The 24,788-nt window shown below is 42.6% G+C and overlaps 1 protein-coding gene across 1 annotated transcript; it reads left to right on the top strand.

Moving 5' to 3' along the window:
• Positions 1-1,932: 1,932 nt before the first annotated feature.
• Positions 1,933-15,254, top strand: LOC139826460 (uncharacterized). The gene is made up of 7 exons (XM_071802342.1): positions 1,933-1,936; positions 3,101-3,546; positions 4,228-4,437; positions 6,069-6,195; positions 9,717-9,779; positions 9,980-10,028; positions 11,817-15,254. Exons 1-7 carry the CDS (start codon positions 1,933-1,935, stop codon positions 11,950-11,952), a joined length of 1,035 nt encoding a protein of 344 aa, XP_071658443.1. The 3' UTR covers positions 11,953-15,254.
• Positions 15,255-24,788: the final 9,534 nt, after the last annotated feature.

Below are 24,788 nucleotides of genomic sequence, written 5' to 3'. Positions count from 1 at the left end.
TAGTCTTAACACTCATTTTATGCAGGGACACAGTCAGCTCCACCACAGGAATTAACTGTTGCAAATTCACACCGTAACTTACCCTCCAGTGACTTGTCCATGTGTTCATAACCCAAGGCAATCTGGCTCAAGACAGTGTCATACGGAGACCCTTATTGTCCCGAAATGGAGATGAATGACTTCCTAGCCATCGAAACAAGAGCCAATTTTGTAAAATCAGGTTCTGCTATAGGCGTATATAGGAATAAATGTTTTAGTGGATGTAAAGCTGGGTCATAGTAGAGTCTCAGCTTGAGAAACCCAAGTCACATGCACCAACAAATCTAATTGAAAGAGTATGCCTCCACAGTAGGTATTTTTCAGCAGATGAAAGTGACCACACAGTTTGAAACAATTCATTAATTTGCAAGTTCTTCTTAGTTCAAAACAAACATAGGTGTATCATTTAGGGATTAGATCTCCTGTTCTCTTTGGTTCTTTAATGTGTGTCAGTACTCACTAGAATTGGAAGTTTCAAATAAAAGTTCAAGTAACCGTCAGTAAAGATGTGTCGTAATCTGCGTAATATCTGTCTTTATCTTACTTGTTTATTCTCAGATTGAGTGAAGATGCGGAAACTGAGGTTTTATATCTCTTTCTGTACATGTTTGTTTTAGTTTATCTATTATGGTTTTGAGTGTTCTTGCTTCTCATAATAAAAATTGCTTTCTTTTGTAGCCTGGAAACTACTTGACCTCAGTTATCTATTGTGGCAATGCGTTCCCTCATCTAAAATCATGTGGTTTGACAAAATGTTTTCTTTCATTGGTAGCAAATTTGTAAAATTTCCTTTTCAGCGACTGTTCCACTGTCCTTATGTATCAAGCAGTGGGAACAGAAGCTCTCCATCTTTTTTTCTGCAACAGATCATGAAGTCAGCATTGGCATAGCAAGTAAGGACAGAACAATCCTTATGCAGATATAACTATCCAAAATGCTGCCCGGCTACTGCCAGTAGGTCATAAATCTTTTGGAAACAGTATCTTAAAATGATTGATTTTCAGTTATGACTAAATCTTAGAGGCTCAGGAAAAACACTGCAGTACAGACTCATAAGGGGTCCTATGCTCCCCCGTGACTTTTCAGTTGTGCTGTGCTAGTTTCTAATGGTGTAACATGAAGAATTGTTTGGCTTTGGGTGTTAGGACAGCCTACATGCAACTCCTCATACCTACACCCTCCTTAATCTGCACATGGAGGTTCTTGCTTACAGACTGATCTGCAGGTTCCTGTAGGACCACTGCCTTCTCCCAGCATTATCAAAAAGACATGGCAAAAACCTCCTCCAAATCTAAAACCGAAACAGTACATGTCATAGCTTGTCTCTAGCCAGCCTGAGACTGAAAATGCTCTTTCTTTCCAACTCCCAGTTCCCAAATTCAGGCTTTTGATATGCTAGGTCATCGTGCTGTAGCATTAAGCCTTAGGAGTGAATGGTTTCTTCTCATGGACTTCAGGATCTTTGGAGTCCTTGGAGAGCTTCTTGGAGGTTCTGGATCAAACTCTTCTCTGACTGAACTCCAGGTATTGTTCCAAGTTCCTTGTTATTTGCACATGAGAAAAACTTGGACATAGAGCAGATAAATGCTTGGAAGCTACTTGCGTGAAAAAAAGATGGCTGAAAAAGCCAGGCAGCCAATTCTCATAAACTTCAAATTGAGTGCTTGGAGTAAGCCTCTAAATTTCAAGAACAAATACGTTAATTCTTCTGAGGTTGTAGAAAAACTTGAAAAAAAGAAACGCAACTCAGTTTTGTATAGGTTGCAGTGCCAAGGATTTGGCTCAGGAAAGTCCTTGGTTAGTGCAAACAAAATACTTATAGGTGCTTCATCAGAACTGCAGAATTAAAAACTAAGACTGAATTAGGGTAATGGGTGAATCTGAATTAGAGCAATGGGTGAGTCTGAGATAGAAAGGCTGAATCAGGGTAATGGGCGCCCATCTGTGTGATGTGTGATGGTTAAAGGTAAATAGCTCTGGCCAACACATGTGAAACACCACGGAACTTAATGGGAAATCTGAACTGATACTTCAGCATCTGGATTTCATGTCACTCATTCTTTGGAAAGAGAAGAGTTAATGTTGGTATATGTGTGTGTGTCTAGTCAAAGAGCTGTCTTTTTTGGATAGCAAAAAATCAGGCATTAATTAGCAGCAAGTAGTGGAGTTGGGCAAAGAGCTGTGTGGAGAATATAGCTGAAAGAGCAAAGTGGACCAGTCGAGAAAAAGCAGCAGACAGAGCAGAGTTCACAGAATGATATAAAGCGATAGGCTGGAATAGTGAACCATCCTGGACAGGGAATTAAGGAAGAAATGAAATAGGCGAGCATGCCAGGAGGCAGCAGGGCTTACTGGACAGCTCTGATTTTAATGAGTCTCTCACAAGCCGTGTTTGCAGGATGTCAATAGTACTCATGCTACATTTATTTTATTTATGAATAGACATCTCTGTGGTGACGGTGAATGCATAAATATTCCAAAGACACATACCAGTCGATACAACACCTTCACATGATGGAACTGTGTCACAACACGGCAAAACGTGTCATGACATTAAGTGGCGGCTGGCGCGGTGTTGAAGCATCAGGACACTGCAGTTAACAGCAACTGCAACTCTGCAGATAGTGGGGCTGATCTGATGTGCATTAAATGTGAGCAGCCTTCTCTAAAAACAAGACTGACGCCAACATTACCGCTCCCCAACATGACATTCTGCCCAGTTTCCCTAAGAACAGGTGCTTCAAGGTTGGTGCTGCTGGACCCTGGTCCTCAAAAGGTGCTGAGCAGCTGGGTCAGTGGGAATTGTTAAGCTTTTAAATTCAAAATGGGCCTCTGAGCACGTACCCAGAAAATTAGTTTTGGAACGCAAACCGCCGTGCTTTCCCTCGGTGCCGCGCAGCAGCTCAGCCCTGCCGGGGCCGGACCCACCGCAGCCCGCCTGCGGGAGACCTGCGCTGGGACTCGGCCGCGGGCGGAGCGGGGACGGGGCTCACGGCCAGAAGGGCCTCCGGGCCGTGCGGCGCCCACGCTGAGGCACCGCGGGGGGTGTGAGGGAGGACAGACCGGGGACCCAGCGGGGTGGGCGCTCCCCCGGCACCGGGCCGGGAAGTCAGCCCGGGGCGGGGGGCACCGGCCGCCCCGAACTTGTGGGCGGGGAGCGGGGTCCGGCGGAGGGCGGGCTGGGTGCCCGGCAGCCCGCTCCGGGCAGCGGTCTGCAGCAGGCATCAGCCACCGCCAGCAGATGCGGCGCCGGCCCTGCGCTTGCCAGGCTCCGTGAGGAGGGAGAGGGGGAAAACAAACCCCCGCTGCCCCCTCGCCCCTCTGCCTCCCCCGGCTCCCACCCGCCGGGGCCGCCCGCCCCCCGCGGCCGGGCCGGCTGGAGCCGGGCTCCCGCTCCCACTTCGTCTTGGCCGGGCACCGCCATCAGACGGAGTGGGAGGAAGAAACATTAACTCCAGCAGCTGTTTCTTGACCCCGGCTGTCAGCCTGCCCGAGAACACGTTCGGGGTGCTTTTATTTATTTTATTTTAAATTCGGAGAGTCCTACTGGGGTGGGGGGGGGGGACAGGGACCGGGAGGGTTTATGGAGGGGGGGGCAAAGTTTGGCGCCCCCGTTCTCGCCCCTCTCTCCTCCGCCGGCTCGGCGGCAACTCCGAGCTGCCGCCCGGCGCGCGCGGGCACACGCGCACGCACACACCGCCTCGCACACACCGCCTCACACACACACACACACACACACACACACGCACACACAGCCAGCGCTAACAGCCGTAGCTAGACTACAGTAATTCCCCAGCATGGGCGGCTTGAAACTGCTCGGGCTGAATAGCATTTGCTGTTCCGTCCCCGCGGCCGCCTCCCGCCGGCCCCGCGCGGCGCTGCCTCCTCTCCTCCTCCCGCTCAAGTTGTGCTGACACAGGCGGCTGCCGCACCAAGTTTGTCAACAGCCCCGCGCGCTCCTCCCGCCGGCGGGAACGGGGACACCGAAGTGTCCCCTCAGCGAGGGGTGCACCCCCGGCAGTGTGTGTGCGGGTGGGGGGTGTCCCGTGTGGGGTTGCTGTGGTGGGGTGTCTTGTGAGGTGAAGTGAGAGGCAGCTGGTGAACAGCGGCCCAGCAGGGTGGGAGGAAGGCAGGCTGGGTTTGCCTATTCGTATTTTGGAGGGTTTAACTTTTTTTAATTTTTTTTAGTACGTGGGGAAAGTGACAGGGCTCCCCACTGCGTGGCTTGGCCAGGGTGGCCTGGCAGAGAGCCGGGGAGGGGTTCATGTGGAGGCCGCTGCTCCCACCGCGTCCGTTCCTCAGACAAAGAGACGTGCCAAAAATGCCCATCCTCGGCTCTCCAAACCCAGCAGACCTGAGGAATGCCGAGTGCACGAGCACACGTGTGCAGACGAGCAGGTATGCCCGCACCTTCGTTGTCGGGCAGGCTGGAGACTTCAGTCTTCTGCTCGCATCGGACCAAGGTTGCTTCGAGTTGCTTCTACACAATGTTACGGGTTTGGAGGTTTCTGAGGGGTGGTTTTCTGTTGGCTTGGTGCCCTCTGAGTCCTCTGAAGGCTTTGTGAAGGGAGGATTAACTCTTTGCAGGGCTCAAAATGCACATACCACACACATAGCCCTTTGCAGCACTGACCTCTTAACAGTCGTCTTTGGCAAAGCCACAACCTGGCATACCGAAAGGTCTTGGTTGAAGAGGTGGAGAGCAAAGTGGTAGTGCTTTGAACTACTGGTGATGGCTCTTTTCCCTCCCTCTCATTCACTGACTTTTACAGGAGCAGAAAGCATGCAAGCATACCTGCACCACTGCCCTCATCTGCATTGAGAAAGCCTAAAAGCTGGAAAGCTTTGGCCTTCCCGGTGCTGACCATCAGCACGGCTTATGCTGAGGAAGCGCCTGAAGGACATGTTCGCCTTTCTTCAAGTGAGCAGTCCCACTTGCTTCGGAAGCATGTGGACCTGAAAGGGAGGAATCACAGTACTCTCTGTGTAGTAACCCCTATGCTCACGGTGCCCCAAATGCATATTTTCAGTTGAAACCGAGCATCTGTCCACGGTGTTCTTGTGTCTAGTAAGGATGCAGCAGTGGTTTAGTCCTCCCCAGCAACTATAATACGGGAAAAGGAACTCAGAGGAGAAGATGAATATTGAAATTAACATGCCTGTGGGTGTTGTGCGTAGGGAAAGAAGGTGTGAGTGGAGTACTGTGAGGGCTGGCTGAGGGCAACCGATCCATGAGGGACCGAGCAAGATGAGCTTTACTTGCTGTGCTATAGACCACAGGCTTTTAACCCTGATCAACTTCTGCTATGAAATAGTAGTTGTATATTCTGCACTAACCATAAAAAAAAAAATCCCAAACTGATATTTTATAGATGGATTGAAGGGTATTTATCTTAAACTAGCAAATAATAGTTTTCCCATTCAGTTGAGAGGGAATACTTGTATCTTGACTCCTCAGATCTCTTCCTTATTTTGGGATGATTGAAGAGATACATTTTAAGTTCCTATAAACTTAATTTGATTAGAACTGGTAAATAGTAGTTGTTTTTTTTTTTTTTAAATAAAAATTATTGTTATACAAATGGCAAATCAGGGATGCATTTTGAAATGTCTGGAGCTGCCTGAACAAAAAGCAGAGATGCTCTCACAGCTCTTTAAGAAAAAGCTTACGATCCTCTAATAAAGATTCTGGAAAATACTGTGCTAGTGCCTAAGATGATCATGCTGACCTATTTTTATTTTTCCTCCCTTCCCTTCCCTTCCCTTCCCTTCCCTTCCCTTCCCTTCCCTTCCCTTCCCTTCCCTTCCCTTCCCTTCCCTTCCCTTCCCTTCCCTTCCCTTCCCTTCCCTTCCCTTCCCTTCCCTTCCCTTCCCTTCCATTTATTCTTTCTTTTTTCTTTTTTTTCTTTCATTTTCTTTTTTTTTTTTTCCTCCTCTTCCTCCTCTTCCTCTTATTTTTCTTTTTTTCTTTCTTTGCTTTCCTTTTTTTTTTTTTTTGGTGGTGGTGGTGTGGGTATGGACCTTTCTAGTTAGTACTATTGTGCTGGCAAGGAGGAGTTGTAGTTCCTATAGTAACTTACCCAGCATATGCTTCTGCCAGCTGTGGGACGCAGGTGAAACACAAGCAACAGGATGAGTTTCCAAAGACACAGACAAGTAAGTAATTTTCACCAGTCCTTATTTCTAACCACAATAAACTATATGAGCAATGAAAACTGTGCCTAGTTTTTAAAAGCTTCAAAAATCGCTGACTGACTCAGGAAAATAATGAGCATATAACTCTATACATTTGAAATATGCACAGTTTCATATTTTTGCTGTACTTTTACCTGGTTAATTGCATTTTTCTCCAACCCTAATTGCCCAGTCTTTAAGTGAAAAGTATCAGCCTATGTGAAAACTCTGAGCGCTGTACTTAATACTTATAAGTTAAATAATAAATTAATTTGCAGATGTTGGTATCAGATGCCTTAGTCAATGTAGGGCAAAAGTAGGACGCGCAAGTACAGAAGGTACGTGGGGCTGGGTGCTGGGGATATAGAAAATATATTGATAATTGAATATTTTCTTGGAACTTTTTATCACATTTTAAAGCCATGTGTTAATTACAGGTTGTAATTATATTATTTTTATTCCCAAAAGTTTTACTTCAAAAAAAGTTTTGTTTTAAGGCCTATCTTAAGATACCATCAAGTCACGGTACTGATGAGGAATTCACTCAGCTTGGGGATCTTAATATGTACCTTCCGTTTGGAACTACATACCCGTGTGAATCGCAGCTGAGGGATCGTTCCATATGATCCTTCAGATGTATTTGATTTTATGTTGCTCTGATGGGACCAGTATTCTGCTTAAATACCCTGCGAGCTGTTCAGGCCTCTGGCAAAACTGATATTTTTTGTCCTTTTGACCTGTGCTGGAACCAGCAGTGGTCTTTGTGCACAAGGTGATTGGCACGTTGATGGATTGGGCCCTGGGCTCTCCTAAGTCTCTTGCCTCAGTCGACTGCAGTGGGTTTGCCATTAGGAAACTGTGGATAATATAAGGTTTTAGCATTGCGGATAAATAGTGACTTTTGCGTGTTTGGGTTTTTAAATCTTCTTGGAGAGGCACAAATTATCTGATCAAGCTGTTTATCAAACTGTTTGTGCGTGAGGTCTCAAGACACACATTAATCATAGTGAGAAATTTCCTTCTGAGACTTTTAAAGGGTTCCTTCTCTAATCTGTACCTGTAGAAGCATTTTTGTAACTGAAAATGAATGACGAAACGATTTTGTAGTTTCATGCATTCCTATGTAGTACATAATGTCAGTGATTGCTAAGATGACCCATCCTCTAAATTGGCAGAGGCATATTAGAGGCTGTATATGCAAATTTCTCTGAAAATGGCAAATGAATGCCTGTACTCTAGCTCCACACACTCATCAACATTTTCTTTAGAGGGCACAAAACCAGGGGAGCAAAATTTTCACTTCGTACCCACAAGGCGGCATAACTTGTGCCTGCAGGTAGCACACTGAACTAGCAAACATGCAAATTTTCTTGTCATTAGTCACACAGATGCCATGACGAATTTTAGTAAATTTAGTCCAGCTTGAGGTAAACAGGAAAAATAGAAGTGTGGGGCATAAAAGGTAACCGCACTGTGATACCTTGTCTTCAGTAGTCTTACTTGGTAAATTCCCATTGAAGCCCAATTTCACTCCAACGAACTGTGTTTATAAAATATCTGCCTTTATAACAGTGTTGACAGAAGCTGGTCATCAGCTCCAGTGGAGAGCAAATTGACACAGGGTTGACCAGAAGAGCGTAATCATTATTCTCTTGTTCTTGTCAGTAGTTGGCACTTAAGTGCACACTTTTTTATTTTTCATTTATTTAGTGTTTTCATTTAAAACACTGTTTAAGTGTTGAAATAATACCTGGAATTATTGGGATATTTTGATATTGAATTTGATGCTTAGTATTCTCATGCTGTAACTTTTTAACTCTTCTTACAACAAACATCCAGGTACATATATGTTACCACGTCCTTCAGGGTTTGTTTTGTGCATATTTGATAATAACGCAGCTGTAGAGAATGTGTTCCATGAGAACAAAGATAAATCTGGTGCAGCATTGTTCTGCATAAGAAAAATGTGGTGAGGCAGTAGGTACAGCCAAGATAAAAAGAGTTTTTGTGCTGCTGTCCACAGTTAGCTGGTGTAATGGTTTAATACGCAGATGAAATGAAAGTAAATAACTGAAGAAGATAGTATAATCTCTTTAGAGTGCAACCACTGTGTATTCAGTGAAGGCTAAATCCTAAAATCCTAACTCAATTGCAGCTGAGGAAAAACGTCAGAATTGACTGTGTTGTAAATAACTGACTAATATTTTAAAAGAGTCCTCAAAACAGCAGAGGCAACTTATTTTCCTTGTACATTACCCGATGGTAACTAGGTAGTGTCCAAAACTTCTGAAATTAGCTAAGGGGTTATTCTCAGTCTAATCTGAGCTATAACCTGTTCCATGTTTTACACAAAAATTACTGTTATTTTAAATGCCTTGTAACTGTAAGTGCATTGTGTGTATCTTTTTAATCCAAATGCAATATTTACCATTCATGAAGACGGTAGTGTGATATCTGGGCAGAATGGTGATAATCAAAGTTCTTAAAATAAGGTGTATTTGCAGGACCCTAAAACTACTTCCACTGAAGTCAGTGACAAAGTTCCCAGAGATCTCATGGGTACAGGATCACTTTTCTAAAAATATTATGGTAATAAAAATAAACAGAAATAATAGTAAAAGGGGAGAGGAGCAAACAGTTGGAAAAACAAGTTGTTCCATGTCCCATGCAGATTAAATTAATGTTTTTCTGAAGTTTTCATGCTAACATTTTGTTCTTCACTGCAGTTGATAACCATCTCCATGATGTTTTCTGCAAGAGTAATTTTATGTTAGTGTTGTTGCCAGTTTTAACCCAAGAATACCTTGCCTGAAGTTGGAATATGCGGCTGTTTTATAATGTGTATCATGTTTTTACATGCTTAGCAGCAGTGCTAATGAAGGTATGATACGTAGAGGGTGTGCGAATTTTATGTTTAGCTAAAATATGTATAATGCTTAGATTTGAAAATCAAGGTGGTAAAAACCAGATTAATGAGGTCTGGATAAACTGTTGCTAATGGAGTAAATTCTAAAAAAATACTCTGTGTATACTATTATTCTGAAAAAAAATTGCATTGTGTTGTCCAACTGTTAGAGAAATTCTTACCCTAGAAGGAACACATACTGAAAAAAGTAATTTGGTAACTTATATTTATTATCTCTTGAATTACCTTATTTTTTGGATGGCAGTTTATTTATTGGTATGGTGGCTACCAATATTCTCATCATGAATCATGGCAGAGTATTTAAAGTATCCCTATGGACAAAATCTTAAATATTTCCTTCTTATGGCAGAGATTACAAAATGTTTTTGCTTACTGTGCATTAGGAAATTACTTAAATAGTGCACTACATGCCCATTTAGCATGCGGCTTGATTCATAATGGGAACAATAAGAAAACATAAATGCCTGAAGTGTGGATTTAACATTTCAGTGGTGCTCTGAAATGCGAATACCATACTGTCAGCAAATGAGCTCAGTAGAAAACTCAAATCTATGTTTATATCCTGCTAATGATACAGGTCTGAACTACAGAGTAAAGGATGCAAATAGTGACGGCACAATCCTTTATCCAGGAGTCTGTATGTAAGGTAAAACTTTTTGCTTGCTGCCCCGTTAATTACTATTTTCTGGGCAGAGTCTTACTACTATATTAATGATGATGCATAAAACTAATAGATATCCAACTTCTCCTGTTCTTTCTTCATGCACATTATCTGCTTGCGTTTATTTTAGCTCCGGAAGTTAACAATTGTATTAATTTTTTTTTAACAATAAATCCAACAGAAGACAGGAGATAAATACTGGAACTATGAAGATGCAGCTGCTGTCAAGTAAGTTTTTTGACTATTTAAAACATGTCAGTGAGTAACATATGTCCAAAAATTTCTTTCTGAATCCTGTCTTGACTACGAGTGAGTTAGGGTGATGCTTTGGGAATACTTGGTTTCCTCTGATCAGTAGTTAGGGGCCAGATCTTGATTTCAGAGCCATGTTGCACGTCTGTTGCTCAGACACACGTCGTGGCTGAGAAATCTCAGTCCAGTCTTGAAAGAGTTTCTTCCCCGCTGAAAAACGGGGTGATGGTCTGTATGTAGCTGACCTAGAGAAGGGGAACATGTCATTTGGAGGCCTGATGTGAACGTGGCTCCCCTGGAGCCGCCTGGAAAAGGTTGTTTTAGAGTAGTACAAAATGACTATTTCTCTATAGCTGTGTGTGCTAATGCAGCTCCCACAAACTTCAGCTGGAGCTGCACTGTACTACACCAAGGTAAATGGTGTGCCACTTGAAAAGCACTTGCAATTTTTTCGCCTCTCCATTTTTTGAAGGCGTGCTGTGATGCTCTCAGATTGCCTATTGTGTCCCAAAATTAAAATTGTTTTTTGACTGATGATGAGGAAGGCTAAGTCTGTCATCTAAGAGCTGAGTTTGATAATACAAGGATAGGGATCTCAGCTAACAAGCAAATTTAGTATTAGGTTGTTACAAAAATGTACCAACACTTCACAGTACCCAGAGACAGTTTACGAATGTCCCATGAGAGCCAACCTGTTCTCTGTAGCCTTGCAAGCATTAATCTTTGGCTGCCACCCCATTCAACCTTAACTTTCTGTGGCAGTAAAAAGTCGTATCCTGTTAGTTTTGTATACCAGTAGTTACATGTAGCAATGATGTAAAAAGAAATAATTCTCCAAAGTATATTAATGCACACCAGCTTAGGTGCACACCTGCTGACATTAGCTAGTGTAGTAAAAGAATTTTTTTTAATGGACAGAATTAAACTGATCTGCTTGGTACTAGGAAGTGTGTTGATTATATTATTATGTAGCTATTGCAGACTAGCATGCTTGTATTTTTAACTATTCTTTGTTACCACTGTAATTTATGTGGACTGTTTTGTGTGTCCTTCATTTTTTCTGGGTATTTTGGTGGTGGTGGTGGAGGAGAATGGTTACTGTTATTGTTATGCTGTTAAGCCTAGATACTAGTATTTTTGATCAGGGAGAAGAAATGGCTGTGACATCATCAGACTTGTGTAGATCTATGTGAGTATTCTAAAAATGTACGTGTTGTAAATTGGGAAGGAATAATATGAGCACAGAAGACTGCAGCCAGTGTTAAAGAAGCAGATTACTCAGTTGTACAGTGTAAGCTGTATTCCTTCTAGAAAGATTAGCTGAGCAGGGTCCAATAATCACAGACTTGTTTTGGGGAGTTGAGGAAGAAGTGAAACTAAAGCAGTGCTAGTGGTTGAGTTTTTTAAAACAGGGTGTGTGAGGAATTTGGAGAAAGAGAATGTTTGGGCTTTTTTTTTTTCCCCTTAAAACAACAACAACAACAAAAAACAAACAAAAAAACCCCAAACAAACCAAAAAGACAAATTAGTTCCTTTAAGGTGCTTTTTTTGTTTTGTTTTGTTTAGTTTTGCTTTGTTTTTAAAGGGAATAGTTAGAACTTCTGCTCCTTTTCCTAGAAGGGAAAGTCGTCTTGATATGTTAGTAAGTTTTTTCTTGCACATCGAGGAGGACAGCAGTGAGAGAGGGATTGCTGAGGGATTCCTGAGGGGTCCAGGATCCCCCCCCACCACACTAGCCCTGTGTTTTCTTGTGGCTTTGTGCAGGACTGATGATAGCACCAGAAGAGCATTTCCCGGTTTTAGACACCTCTGCTGGAGTCTTCATGCATTTGTGGGTTACAGGAATATTTATCAGAAAGCCATGAGGAGATACTCAGTGATTCAGAGAGACTGGGAATGACAAAACAGCTCCCAAAGTGACGACAGCCTTGCTCCCTCCGTCTCTGAGGCTCTGGTTACACACCAGCTCAGGTTGTACCACTGCTTTTCTGCTGGTCTCATTGCAAAGCTCTGGTGCTTGAACTGCAAAGGAGCTGCTGCAATTCAGTCTCAGGTTGGTTCTCCCTTTAATTTACTCAACATCTTTGTTTCTGTGGTGAAAGTTTCAAGCCAGCCCGTCCTGTGACTAGAAAACCCCTCATCTGTGAGAACTGCCTGCTGTCTCCCATCCCTGGTCCTTGCCTGTACACATCTCTTTGCACCTCTGCTTTCTGAGCTTTGTGTCCTCACCTACTGTGTCACTTCTGTATTTCCCTCTAAGCCAGGCCTAATAGACTCGGTTCATGTGGTCTGGTAATCCTGAGTATTCGATGATTTATTTCAACAATATTTACGTTACTAAAACTTTATTGTAAGTAGTATGGTATGGATAGTAACTTCTTTTTACTGAGACTCACATCTCCTGCCGATACAAGTGTGTTCAGTTGTTCATAACTCCACCAGTCTTCTGGCTGAAGATTTCCAGGCCACCTGCCACACATCCAACTTAAGACACATGAACATGCTTATATATTTGAGCTACATGATCATGGGATCATGTAGCATTTTTCACAGGCACTTTCCTTTTGTCAGCACACAGGGAGACCTACCTGTAGGTGGGCCATGGCTTGTAAGAAAGGAGGATGTTTTCTGTAGGACTTCTAACTCATTTGGTCTGGATGGTAGAAGGTAGTTGGTTGATCAACCAGGATACTGGTAACACAGAAAGGGTGCTTTAATGATTTAAACCATTGAATGCGACTTGAGCAAATCCCAAGACAGGACTCTGTTCCTGTCATGGGATTCATATGTGACATGAAGCAAGTCATTTAACCAAACTTCTCACAAGTGGCCATTATCTCTGCCTTCCTCTTTTTCTGGCTTCCTGACTGGAGGGTCCAGGACCTAATTTGTGGAAGTTGTGGGTGCTCCTGATTCTAAACAAAATCAGCAGGACTGTCCTTGGCACACACAAGTTCTCTGAAAAAAACTGAGGTCCTAGGCATACCAAATTAACAGATGTTTCTGGTTTTCTTCTGTGCACTGCAGTTCTCTCCCATACAACCCTGCATGGTGGTAGGGAGTACTGCCTTATCTCACACAGGAGCTCTGAAGAGTCCTCCACTGAAGTGGAATGCTTTCTTTATGAGATGCCCCAAAAACCGATTAATAATTCAGTCTTGCAAATAGGGTTTAAATCCAGTACAGTAAATAAGACCTGGAACAACATATTAGAGAGTGAGGAAAAGCATAAAAAATGTATAGTTGCTCATTAAAAGAACATAATCTATTCTGTGCCCCCAAAAGGTGGGCAAGTCCTATACAACTCAGTCACTAATTACTAAGCCAGAATGCTGATGTGTAAGGCGGACAAATTGAAGCTTAATTCTGTATTTTGTTACTTTTGAGTGCTTGACTTTGCAAATGTAATAATATTATTTTAACATATTCTTTTGTATGCAATATGTATAAATGCTGGTAGTATTGCTAATATAAATGTTCGTCTTCAGAGGGCCACTTTACTAGTGGGGGGTCACTTAAAGCCCTGGATAAATCCTGATTTTATAAAACCAAAGAAATTAATTAACACAAAAGTACCCAGAGAAATTAGCCTGTATACATATTTTAATCCCTTACTAGTCTTCCTAAAATATTAAAGAGCACTCCTCCTTAATGAGGCAAACACAACCAAAATTGAAGCAAAGATTCAAGTGAAAAGTTCAGCCAAAACAAAGCCAAAAAGAACTGTCAGCTTGTTTTCAAAACAGGATTTTATTTTATATAATTTACCAAAATCTCCTTTAGAAACATATCTGGAAGTGAAAAAGGATGCAATATATTAGGGGGAGTTGGTTTATTACACAGAAGAAGAAGAGGCCAGAGGGGTGAAAATGCTTAAAAACATGTTTATATCAAAAAGCAAATTCTCACCTTATCTGGAAAGTAGCTATTGCAACCTTTTAATGCAAGATCAGCACAAACAGGAAGGTAGAGATAATGCAAAGGTTATAAGACTGGTTTTGCTTCACATGGCAGGTTTTGGAAAGAGAGATGCAGTGATTTTGTATTTGATTGAAAACTGCACCTTTTATGAGGCATTATGTTTTAATTGCATGTTAAACAATTGTACAATAAAACTGAGCTCTGTGACAAAAGTCTTAAGATGTTTGGATATACTGGGTGTTGTTCGGGAGTGTAATCCTTACTGCTCGAGTGCTGATAAACACACTGCCAACACCCTAATTCAGGTCACCAAAACATCTCGTCGTCTTGTAGGATGATCCGTGCTGGGAGAGACCTTGGGAGGTCTCTAGTCCTACCTTCTGCCCAAAGCAGGGTGAGTTATGAGATCAGACCAAGTTGCTCAGGGCTTCTCTTGCTTGAGTCTTTAACAACTCCAGGGCTGGAGACCAGAAAACCTCTCCAGACAACCTTGATTGTCCTCACAATACAATGTTTTCTCCTGTTATCTAAACTAGAACTTATCCTGTTTCAGCCTATGCTCACTGTATTTTTAAAAAGGGTGTTTTAATTGGATTGAAAATGTTATACCTGACTCCTCATTGATAAGATTTTAAATAAATACATAATTTCAGCTGTGGGTGAAACTGATTGACATTAAAACTGATTTTAGTGTGAAGTAGTAAATTTGTATGATTAGAACATTTCAAATTCCAAACAGAATTGTAACACTGAAATATAAAAATCACTGGATGATAAAATATGTTTGTTAGCATCATAAATGTAAATGATGAACTACGCAGGTATTCCCCAGTGGGAGTAAAACTCAGCAAAATGAATCTAAATGAAAAACTAAACAAGCTGAGATTTGTACAAACTTGTCCTGCACATACCTTCAAGATATATTATATACTGTTGCGATCAAAAGGATCATGTGCAGTTTCCATATGATACTATCACTTTATGACTGGCATTTACTGTTACAGCTCATGGATACAAACTTTGAAGAATATTAACAATATCCCATCTAATGACCCTGTGTTTTTTCTGTTCTCTGTCTCGGCATGTCTACTCAGTGAGAGGCTTTCTTCTTTCTAAGAGGCTTCTCCCAGTGCCATTCAAAAGGTTTGTAACACTGTTAGTTCACAGTGACAGAAGACATACCTGGCATTGAAGTGTTGAGTAAATAAACCAAAAAAAGAGCACAGAATGACTAGGAAGGAGGCATTCTCCCATGATACCAAACTTTCCTTACTTGTCCATCCCATTAGGCAGCAGGTCAGGGCTAGAGCAAAGCACATTTAGCACATGTAGGACAGAAAAGTTCCCTTTGTGGAGTATATGCCTTTTCCAACATGCATTTCTCTGAGTAAAATCTGAGTCAGAACATTCCAGTGTTTCAGGCTTTTTAGTGTTTCTTATAAAGCTGCAGGGCAAATAATGTCTAAAACATGCAGTAAGATTTGACTACCTATAGCCAGATGCTATAGATGGTGTAGCCTTAAAAAGACTAAATGCAAATAGTACAGCACAAAGGGATCTATACTTACGAGATGGATACATGCTGCAGAAGTAAGACCAAGTGCCAGTAGCGTCATGAAGTTTATGTTAAGCATTGCACTGTAACCACATGCCCTGGAATGAATTATTGAGCTGCTTAAATGGTCATGCTAATGTTTTTACTTATGAGTTCTTACCTGTAGAGGTATGGTCTCGTAATTACTGTAATTACAAGGCTTATGAGTCTCATCACTCAAATCACCTTGCTCCCTCAAGACATTCTCAAAATTGCTATCTGTCTGATTCCCACACACTAAAAGGGTAATTTTGGAGTGAAGTTTCCACACTGAAAAAACAACCCAGACACTCAGAGGGAATACGCAGATATGTCATTCGGCCCCCTATGTGCTCACAGGTTTCCTTTCTAAATTTCTGCCATGTTGTCCCCGCCATCCTCAGCTGACATACTGACCCCCCTGCCTTGAGCAGGCACACCACAGCACATGCAGTTAGGTTTTGGTGATAAGCACAGTTAGTGTAGATCACATAAATTATATGGCGAAAACTGCTGTGCATAGTTTTCTTAACTGGTGTTGGATTTAATGTCGGGCAAGGGATGGTGATGAAGAAATGTTTATCTGTAATGCCACTCTTGATACTTGTAATGGCCTCAGCTACAACACAGAGAGCTGCACTAAGGGCTGAGCTGGCAAGTGTTCTCAGGATTAAGATTGCTGAATATTTGTTGTTTTGGTTTTGGTTTTTTTCCCTTTAAAATTGTACAATCATAGAACGTTTGGGGTTGGAGGGGACCTTTAAAGATCATCTAGTCCATGGGCAGGGACATCTTTCACTGGATTAGGTTGCTCAAAACCCCATTGAACCTGAACTTGAACACTTCCAATGAGGGAGCATCAACAACATCTCTGGGCAGCCTGTTCCAGTGCCTCGCCACCCTCACTGTATGAAAAGTATTCCTTACATCCAGTTTAAACCTACCCTCTTTCAGTTGAAAACCATTTCATCTTGTCCTGTCACTACAGGCCTTTGTAAAAAGTTTCTCTCTCCCTTCCTTATAAGCTGCCTTTAAGTACTGAAACCCACAGTAGGATCTCACTGGAGCCTTCACTTCTCCAGGGGCCTTTCCTCACAGCAGAGCTGTTCCACCCCTCTGATGATTTCTGTGTTTCCTCCTCTGGCCCCTCTTTAACAGATCCATGTCTGTCCTGTGCTGAGGTCTCCAGAGCGGAGCAGAGGGGCAGAATCACCTCCTTCGACCTGCTCGCTGAGCTCCTTTTAGTGCAGCCCAGGATACGATTTGCCTTCTGGGCTGCAAGTGCACATTGCTGGCTCATGTCCAATCTCTCACCCCCCAGTACCCCCAAGTCCTTCTCCTCAGGGCTGCTCTCAATCCCTTCATCCCCAGCCTGGATTGATACTGGGGGCTGCCCTGACCCAGATGCAGGATATTGCACCTGGCCTTGTGGAACCTCAGGAAGTTCACACGAACCCATTTCTCAAGCTTGTCCGGGTCTCTGGATGGCATCCTGTCCCTCAGGAGCGTCAACTGCATCACTCAGATTGGTGTCATCTGGAAACTTACTGAAGGTGCACTTGATCTCAGTGTCTGCACCATTGATGAAGACATTGAAGAGTACTGGTCCCAGTACAGACCCCTGAGGGACACCACTGGTTACTGGTTTCAACTTGAATGCTGAGCCATTGACTGTAACTACTCGAATGCAGGAATTCAGCCAAGTCCTTCACCATCTAAGAGTCCATCCACCGAAACCATCTTGCACCAATTTAGCGGCAAAGTCTGACTCTAGTTAAGCATCACATAGAGCTATGTAGTTCCCCTGGCTATCATGACAGAAATAATTTAGAATGCAAAAGAAATCTTCTGTTCTACAGGGAATAGCTGTGTGCTTAATTTTTTAAGTTCAGAATTGCCTTATGGCTAAATATGTGCATGTGTGAAATCCTGAATTGGTGGAGATGGTGGCTGTTTAGCCCCAAAATACATAAAAGAAAGCCAGGAGAAAATGTAAGAGAGGAACATTTAGAAATGTACCCTCTTTCACAGTCCCAAAGAATTATAAAAAATGTTTGTCTTTTGAAAGAATACTGGGTAAAATTTGTATCTAAATTAAATTATTAAAGATATCTTAATTCTGCTTTAAGGGCCTAATTAATGCCTCATTGAAACTAATGCAGAGGGGCATCCAATGAAGAGAGAGTACGCTATAAATAGCAATCCCAACTAGAGGGTTGCTACTGGAATGTTTATGATACTGTGTAATCCAAACAAGCAGATAAATTAAGGAAAGTTCAATAAATGAAATGTAGGGTAATATAACTTCCACTCTTTTAGCATTATATCTCATTTATGTCTGACTTTATATCATGCACAGTACAGTTATAGTTAAATCTGATTTGTGGCAACCTGCGCTTTATAAATGTCATCCTTTTAGCCTTTTCTGGATTGAGCTGTATGTACTCCATTTCATGAAGTACTAAATGTTCTCTGAAAAAGAACATTAGTTGCAGAAGAAACATTGGTGCTTTTAGGAGCAGCCAGGGTATTTGAGGGCAATGTGGGTTAGTTTGGACCTTTCACCTCTAATAAATCCTAATATGGTAAATCTTCAGGTACTTTTTGATTACATAATTATTAAAAAGTCTTGCAATTATAATAATCTCATATTGTCTCCAGTAGACCTTTATCTGATGATATAACCAATAATAATAAAACAGTAAGGACCTAAATCTGGATTTACCTTGTTAATGTTGTATTTGCTGGGACTGTGAATATGGTTACAGCATTGAATCCTTAAAATACTATTTTACAGCTTCCTATTTCCAATCATACTGCAACATCTTGTTTCAGATACCAATATGAAAAGAAAAAAAAAAGATGAAGGAGATGAGCATTACTTGCTAGGAAATCCCTCCCTGAGGTCAGTTAAGTGTTCCGCTTTTCACTTATTTAATATCATGTCTCAAAATCCTTCAGTTCCAGTGGTCTGATTATTTCATCATCCTGCCTTCAATTCCCTTTTACTCTAAACAATAATGTACATTTTCATAATAATTATACTTTGATTTTCTATACATGCATGTTTTCACTTGAGTGTCTGAAAAGGCCTTAAGTACTATTGAGATAATCTTCAAAACACCTATCACATTATCATCCTTGTCCTCATTCTGCAGTTAGACGAAAATAACAGCAAGAAGCAAGTAACCTGCCAAAGGTGACAGAGGGAGGTAGTGGCAGAGATGGACCCTCATCACTTGCCTCCAGTAATGCTCCAGGTGATAAAACAGGTTACAGCAGCTGCTTCTCAGTTTCTGTATACCTGTCATCTCCCAGGGTGCTAACCACCATTTCTAGCTGCTTCCGTGTCTAAACATTTTCCTAAAAAAAAATAAGAAGATGTTTACCAGACAGACAACATTCATAAGTGCTGTTGAAAACATATATCAAAAACATATATCAGAATGTTTTTTACATAAACAAAATCATAGAATCATAGAATCACAGAATATTTGGGGTTGGGAGGGACCTTCACAGCTCATCCAGTGCCATGAGCAGTGACATCTTCCCCAGCTCAGGTTGCTCAGGGCCCCGTCCAGCCTGGCCTGGGATGTCTGCAGGGATGGTTCATCCACCACCTTTCTGGACAACCTGGGACAGGATTTCACCACCCTCAGTGTCAAAAAATTCTTCCTCATGTCCAGCCTGAATCTCCCTCCATTAGTTTAAAACCATCACCCCTTGTCCTGTCGTCACAGGCCCTGCTGAAAAGTCTGCCCCCCATTTTGAGTATAGAAATGCTGCAATAATGTCACCCTGGAGCCTTCTCCAGGTTGAACAACCCCAGCTCTCTCATCCTGCCCTCACAGGGGAGGAACAATCCATCCATAACCCCAAATTTCACTGTGAGCAGGTTGGAGAACAAGAAAAATTACGAAGTGTGATAATAAAGGGGATGAAATGACCTGGATTTGTGTCAGCCTGCAGGATGGCAGACAAAAGAAATGGGACTGGGAAAACACTGCACTCCAGTTCACTTCTGCAGGGTGGGTCTCATTTGGACTGGTGCTTGGGGGTACATTCCACTATTGTCACATTTGGAATTACTGCCTCTCTGGCTTCTAAATTATAGTCACATACAATATGTGTACTTTGTACATGGGGGATCCACAATTTAAATTTACATCTTACTTTGGCTTTGCATCTTGAATTTGGCTGTTTTCATGAAAATTCCTAGAAAAGGAAATCTGTCTCTTAAACATGATTTAGTTTGAATCATATCCAGTTAACTCTCAATTATCTGTGGACAATAAGTACCAGATGTGGCCCATTTCACTTTAGAGCAAGCTTATAAGCTACACTTTAGCTATATATCACCTAAACCCTATAATCCATGTTGGCACTGTGCAAATCCAGCCATCATGTCTTGGCATTGTCCTCCAGCTACAAGGACCACAGGGGTGCAGTTGATTTTTTGATTCTGTGTGGACCTCGAGAAGTGGATCCTTATGAACCTCATGACGTTCAACCAGGCCAAGTGCAAGGTCCTGCACCTGGGTCGGGGCAACCCCCAGTATCAATCCAGACTGGGGATTGAGAGCAGCCCTGCTGAGATGGACTTGGGGGAACTGGTGGATGAGGGATTGGACATGAGCTGACGATGTGCACTTGCAGCTCAGAAGGCCAATTGTACTTTGGGCTGCATCAAAAGGAGTGTGGGCAGCAGGTGGAGGGAGGTGATTCTGCCCCTCTGCTCCGCTCTGGTGAGACCCCACCTGGAGTCCTGTGTCCAGCTCTGGAGCCCTCAGCACAGGACACACATGGACCTGTTGGAGAGGGGCCAGAGGAGCCACAGAAATGATGAGAGGCTGGAACAGCTCTGCTGGGAGGACAGGCTGAGAGATTTGGGGTGTTCAGCCCGGAAGAGGGTCCAGGGAGACCTTATTGTGGCCTCTCAGTACTTAAAAGGAGCCCATAAGAAAGAAGGGGAAAGACTTTCTAGCACGGGCTGTTGTGATAGGACAAGGTGATGGTTTTTAAACTAAAGGAGGGGGATTCAGGCTGGACATGATGAAGAAATTTTTTCCAGTGAGGGTGTTGAGAGCCTGGCCCAGGTTGTCCAGAGAGGTGGTGGATGAACCATCCCTGGAGACATCCCAGGCCAGGCTGGACGGGGCTCTGAGCAACCTGAGCTGGTGAAGATGTCCCTGCTCATGGCAGGGGTGGCACTGAGGGAGATTGGAAGGTCCCTTCCAACCCAAACTATTCTGTGATTCTATTCCATTACCTAACTGGCTGATGCTGAGATGGAGCTAGTAAATCCATCTAGGCGCAATCTGATTCCTCCACCTTTGCCCTGTGCTTCTCTGTGCCTGCGGAGGATATGCTCACTCTGCAATGTGTGCTGGGCTGGCAGCACTTTGGAGTTGTGTACAGAAACACCCAGAAGTTCAGCAGAAGTCATTTCACCTCCAGTTCTGGGCCTGCACTAGCCACGCCAGATCTCAGTGATTTCCAAGCATGGTGACATTGATGCTGTCAGCTGTGTGCCACAATACCTGTGTTATCCAGGTTTGTCATTCATCAGGTGGTACAGCCCCACCATTACTCCAGATAATGGAGTGTAATTGCTGGGCTAATTTAACTCTGACATACCTTCATTGACTCTGGTGTAGTTACACAGAGTTTGTGAGTTTGGCCCGTGGATTTCATTGTTACGTTAAGAAGCTGTCAGTGCCGTGTACAGATTAGGGGAGCTGACACGGATAAGCTGGTGAAGCTAAAGTGTGCCATTTCGCACTTTCATTAAATAGATCATGCCAATTTCAGTGACAGTCTGCTCTTCATTCCCTTGTCTTCCTGACTTTCCTTGACTCTTATTGTATGATTTACCTTGTGAAAATGCTGCACGTGGCTAAAGTACAATGGCTGAAGCTCAGGACTGGCAGTGGTTTGGATAACCTCTACGCCTTCCCTGCATGAAATATTCCACCGCACTGCCCCCGCGTTATAGGTAAATACAACCTCAGTGAACAAAGTGGAGTTACAGCCTCTTACGCCAGGGTAGATTTGGTGAGCTGTCTCAGTGCATTTGGGAATTGTACACAAGAAGTAAGAAATTACAAGGTGAGTGTTAGGGGGGGAAAAAAGAGTACAGAGACTGCAGGATAACTGATTTTGAAATCCTACTGACAGCAGTTTGGAGGACTGGACCCCTACAAATCCTTTTTTGTGCTCACTTCTTTTGATGGTAATCATCAGCAGTTTTAGGGCCAGGAAAGTATTCCAGCATCGTTCAAAAGATTGTCTTACTTGATATATGCAATGAAAGTTAAACTTTGTCTGTATAAATGTATTTTTTTTTTTCTGGGGGAAAAAATACAAACTGGATCTGATAATATCTCAGTAAGTTAACAGCTGACTTGAATTTTGAAGGTCTGGTGAACTTCTGGAGTATAATAATTCAAGGGAATTTAAAAAAGCCTTTAGCTTTTTTCAGATAAGGATAAACAAAAGCACGAGTGTCATGTATTAACTAATGTTAGTTGAGAGAATTTTGTGAAGCCTAGTACATGGATGATCTTTTAGCACTTGCTTATCTGCTCGTTTTAAACAGCAGGTCCTTTCTGCAGTGTAAAGAAAAATCCTTTCATTAATAGCTCACTAAGTCGATTGAATGGTCAGTTGCTCACTACTGACTTCATCATTTTATCAGGATGGCTTCTGATTTTTTTCCAGTCTTGGCAGATGACACTTATCTATATTTTTTGGACAACAAGGATTTTTTGAATCCAAACTGACGAAGAAACAAAGTTAGCAGACTGATTTCTACACTCCCTGTTGATTGATATGATGTTATTCCACTGGGCTTCTAAAAATCTTTGTATATCCCAATGAAAACCCCATCATGGGCTGAAATGAAATTTTTGTCTTGCATTCTGAACCACTCAGTAAATTTATGATTTTGGTAGTAAGTCTAGAAAGCAGGAATCATGACTATGAAACATGATGTTTTAGGAATCAGCCTTATTTTCAACATGTAACACATGCTGTATGATGAGAGTAATTTTAGAATTATAATGTTCTTCTAAAGCTGAGGCTATTCACTTGCTAGATTTCTCACAAATGGGAGAAAGAGGTAAACTAAAAATGTTAAGATAGAGGCCACAATCTTATGCTGATGAAGGTAATATAGTTTGGAGCTTTTCTCCAGTGCTTTATGTATAAATACCTATAAATACTATTTTTTTCTTTTTTCCCCATTTCTTGGGCAGGCGCTTCCAAATAAGCATAGGTAGCTATGCCATCCAGAGGGCTGAAAAAGTGAACAGTCCAGCTGTACAAAAAAATAAGAATGAACTGCAGACAAAGTGTTTGAGAGGCGACACTGAGTATGGAATATGGGAGGTGGATTTGGCAGCTATGAAAGGGAATTTACAACAGAAGGTAAAAACCGAAGAGGCAGCCTGGTTGGTGTGACCACGGGCCCATGTAGCTGACTTGTCCGCTCTGGAAACAGCAGCCGGAGAGGCCGTTTCAGAACTTGGCAGCCCCAATTGTTGAGGGTAATAAAACATTAAAAAGCTTTAACATCAGGGAGGAGAGGCCTGAAGGAGAACTGTATAGCTGTCAAGTAAATTTCCAGTGGATCTCACCGAGAACCAGAGCTACGGTGGTTTGTGCAAGGGCTGTGCAAGCGCAAACCCCTACCGTTCCTCGCTGTACACAATGGTGCAGGGTCTGGAAATCCTGTGAACCCGGCACCTTCAGCCTTGGCGTGGACAGAGGGCAGGACACTCAACCTCCTGCTTGGACCAGGGCAACACCCATGAGAGGAGGTGTTGGGAAGGACAGGCAAGGGACACACTGGGCAGCAGACACAATTCTCATTCAGTCTGGTTGCAGTTTTAGGTATTGCTTTCACTGTGGCTTATTAACTTCAAGTTCAGTATTTTAGGTTACTTTGTTTCTGCACCTATTTAGCTTACATTTTCAAAAGTGGCTTTGAACTGGCAACAGAAAGATCATCACCAGGCTAATGTCCTGCACTTGTGGGGTATTTAATAACATGTTTTCCTAGTAAACTTGCAAATTTCTTACAGAAGTATCTCCAATCCACCATTCAGAAACTTGCACTGGTGTTAACAGGGATACTTTCTGACCAGCACAAATCAATATTTTAGCTTCACATTCATAGCCTAACAAATGTTTTTTTAGGATACTGAAGTCCAGAGTCATGTCCACAGCTCTTACCTAGGTGACATCAGAATGTATTTTCACAGCAGCAGCGTGTCTTCAGTCAGCCAAATGCACGCCTCACTTCTGCTGTTCCATTGCTAGGTACGTAGCTGATTTTTCTCTGGGGACCTATGCAGTTACAGAAGGATTTCATGATCTCTAATAAGAGAAATTATTTGTTAATAAAATAACAGGGAGCAGTAATACTCAATGGGTGACAACATTCCTGGGAAAGGCCTCATTTTGCCTGTGAGCTTAAGTGTGAGGGTTCATTACTTTGGTGTCACTGGCCTTGCCATAGTTCCTGCATTGCTGTCCAAAACACTGTCCTGATCGTCCCTCAGGCCTTTACTGAGCTGGAGCACATTGCTCTTTTGTCTGGCCTAACTCTTTTAAGAATGAACTGGAGGCATCTGCAGTGCCTTAGGATCTCCAGAGTGATCCAGGACCTTGCTCAGCTACAAAAGCATTTGTCTCTGAAAGCCATTTATTTCCTTCTTTGGTCCTATAAGGGGAAAATCAGGTAAAATGAAACCTGAGGAACAATCTAATTCCTGGAAGGACAACTGTGATGATCCCCAGATATCCTGAAATCAAACATATAGATCATAGACATCCCTTGTATAGGATGTTGTATGGTTAGAATGCTGTGACATGAATAACATACATTAAGTCACACTTGCTAGGATACAATGTGCACTGAACTGAACATAAATACATTTTAACAGGCATACCTCCCATGATGATGTTGGCTGTACGTTAAACGGTCAGTGGGGGTTCCGAGGCAGGAAAAGGGTTTGGTATGGACTGGAAAACAGCCTTGAAGGGAGTGTTTCAGCCAGCAAAAAGTAGAGTGACTGTAAGGGAAAGTTTGTCTCCCAGACAGCCTGAAATGAGGGTTCTGAGTATGTTCTTGCACCGGTTGAGAATGAAGCACAAAAGAGTCACAGCAATAAACCTCCCCAGATGAGGACGCACACCCCGGTCAGGAATGCCTGGTGACAGACAATGTCACCTCTTGA

The sequence above is a fragment of the Patagioenas fasciata genome, chromosome Z (assembly GCF_037038585.1).
Source record: "Patagioenas fasciata isolate bPatFas1 chromosome Z, bPatFas1.hap1, whole genome shotgun sequence".
NCBI lineage: Eukaryota > Metazoa > Chordata > Aves > Columbiformes > Columbidae > Patagioenas > Patagioenas fasciata.
The sequence above is the reverse complement of the archived record's forward strand: the minus strand, read 5'-3'. Positions and strand labels throughout refer to the sequence as shown.

Bases quoted from the DNA above. Each gene is read 5' to 3' on its own strand.
- LOC139826460 (XM_071802342.1), top strand. The intron at 4,438-6,068 runs GTATGCCCGCAC...GGACCTTTCTAG, and splicing joins ACACGTGTGCAGACGAGCAG to TTAGTACTATTGTGCTGGCA. The intron at 10,029-11,816 runs GTAAGTTTTTTG...GGCTTTGTGCAG, and splicing joins GAAGATGCAGCTGCTGTCAA to GACTGATGATAGCACCAGAA.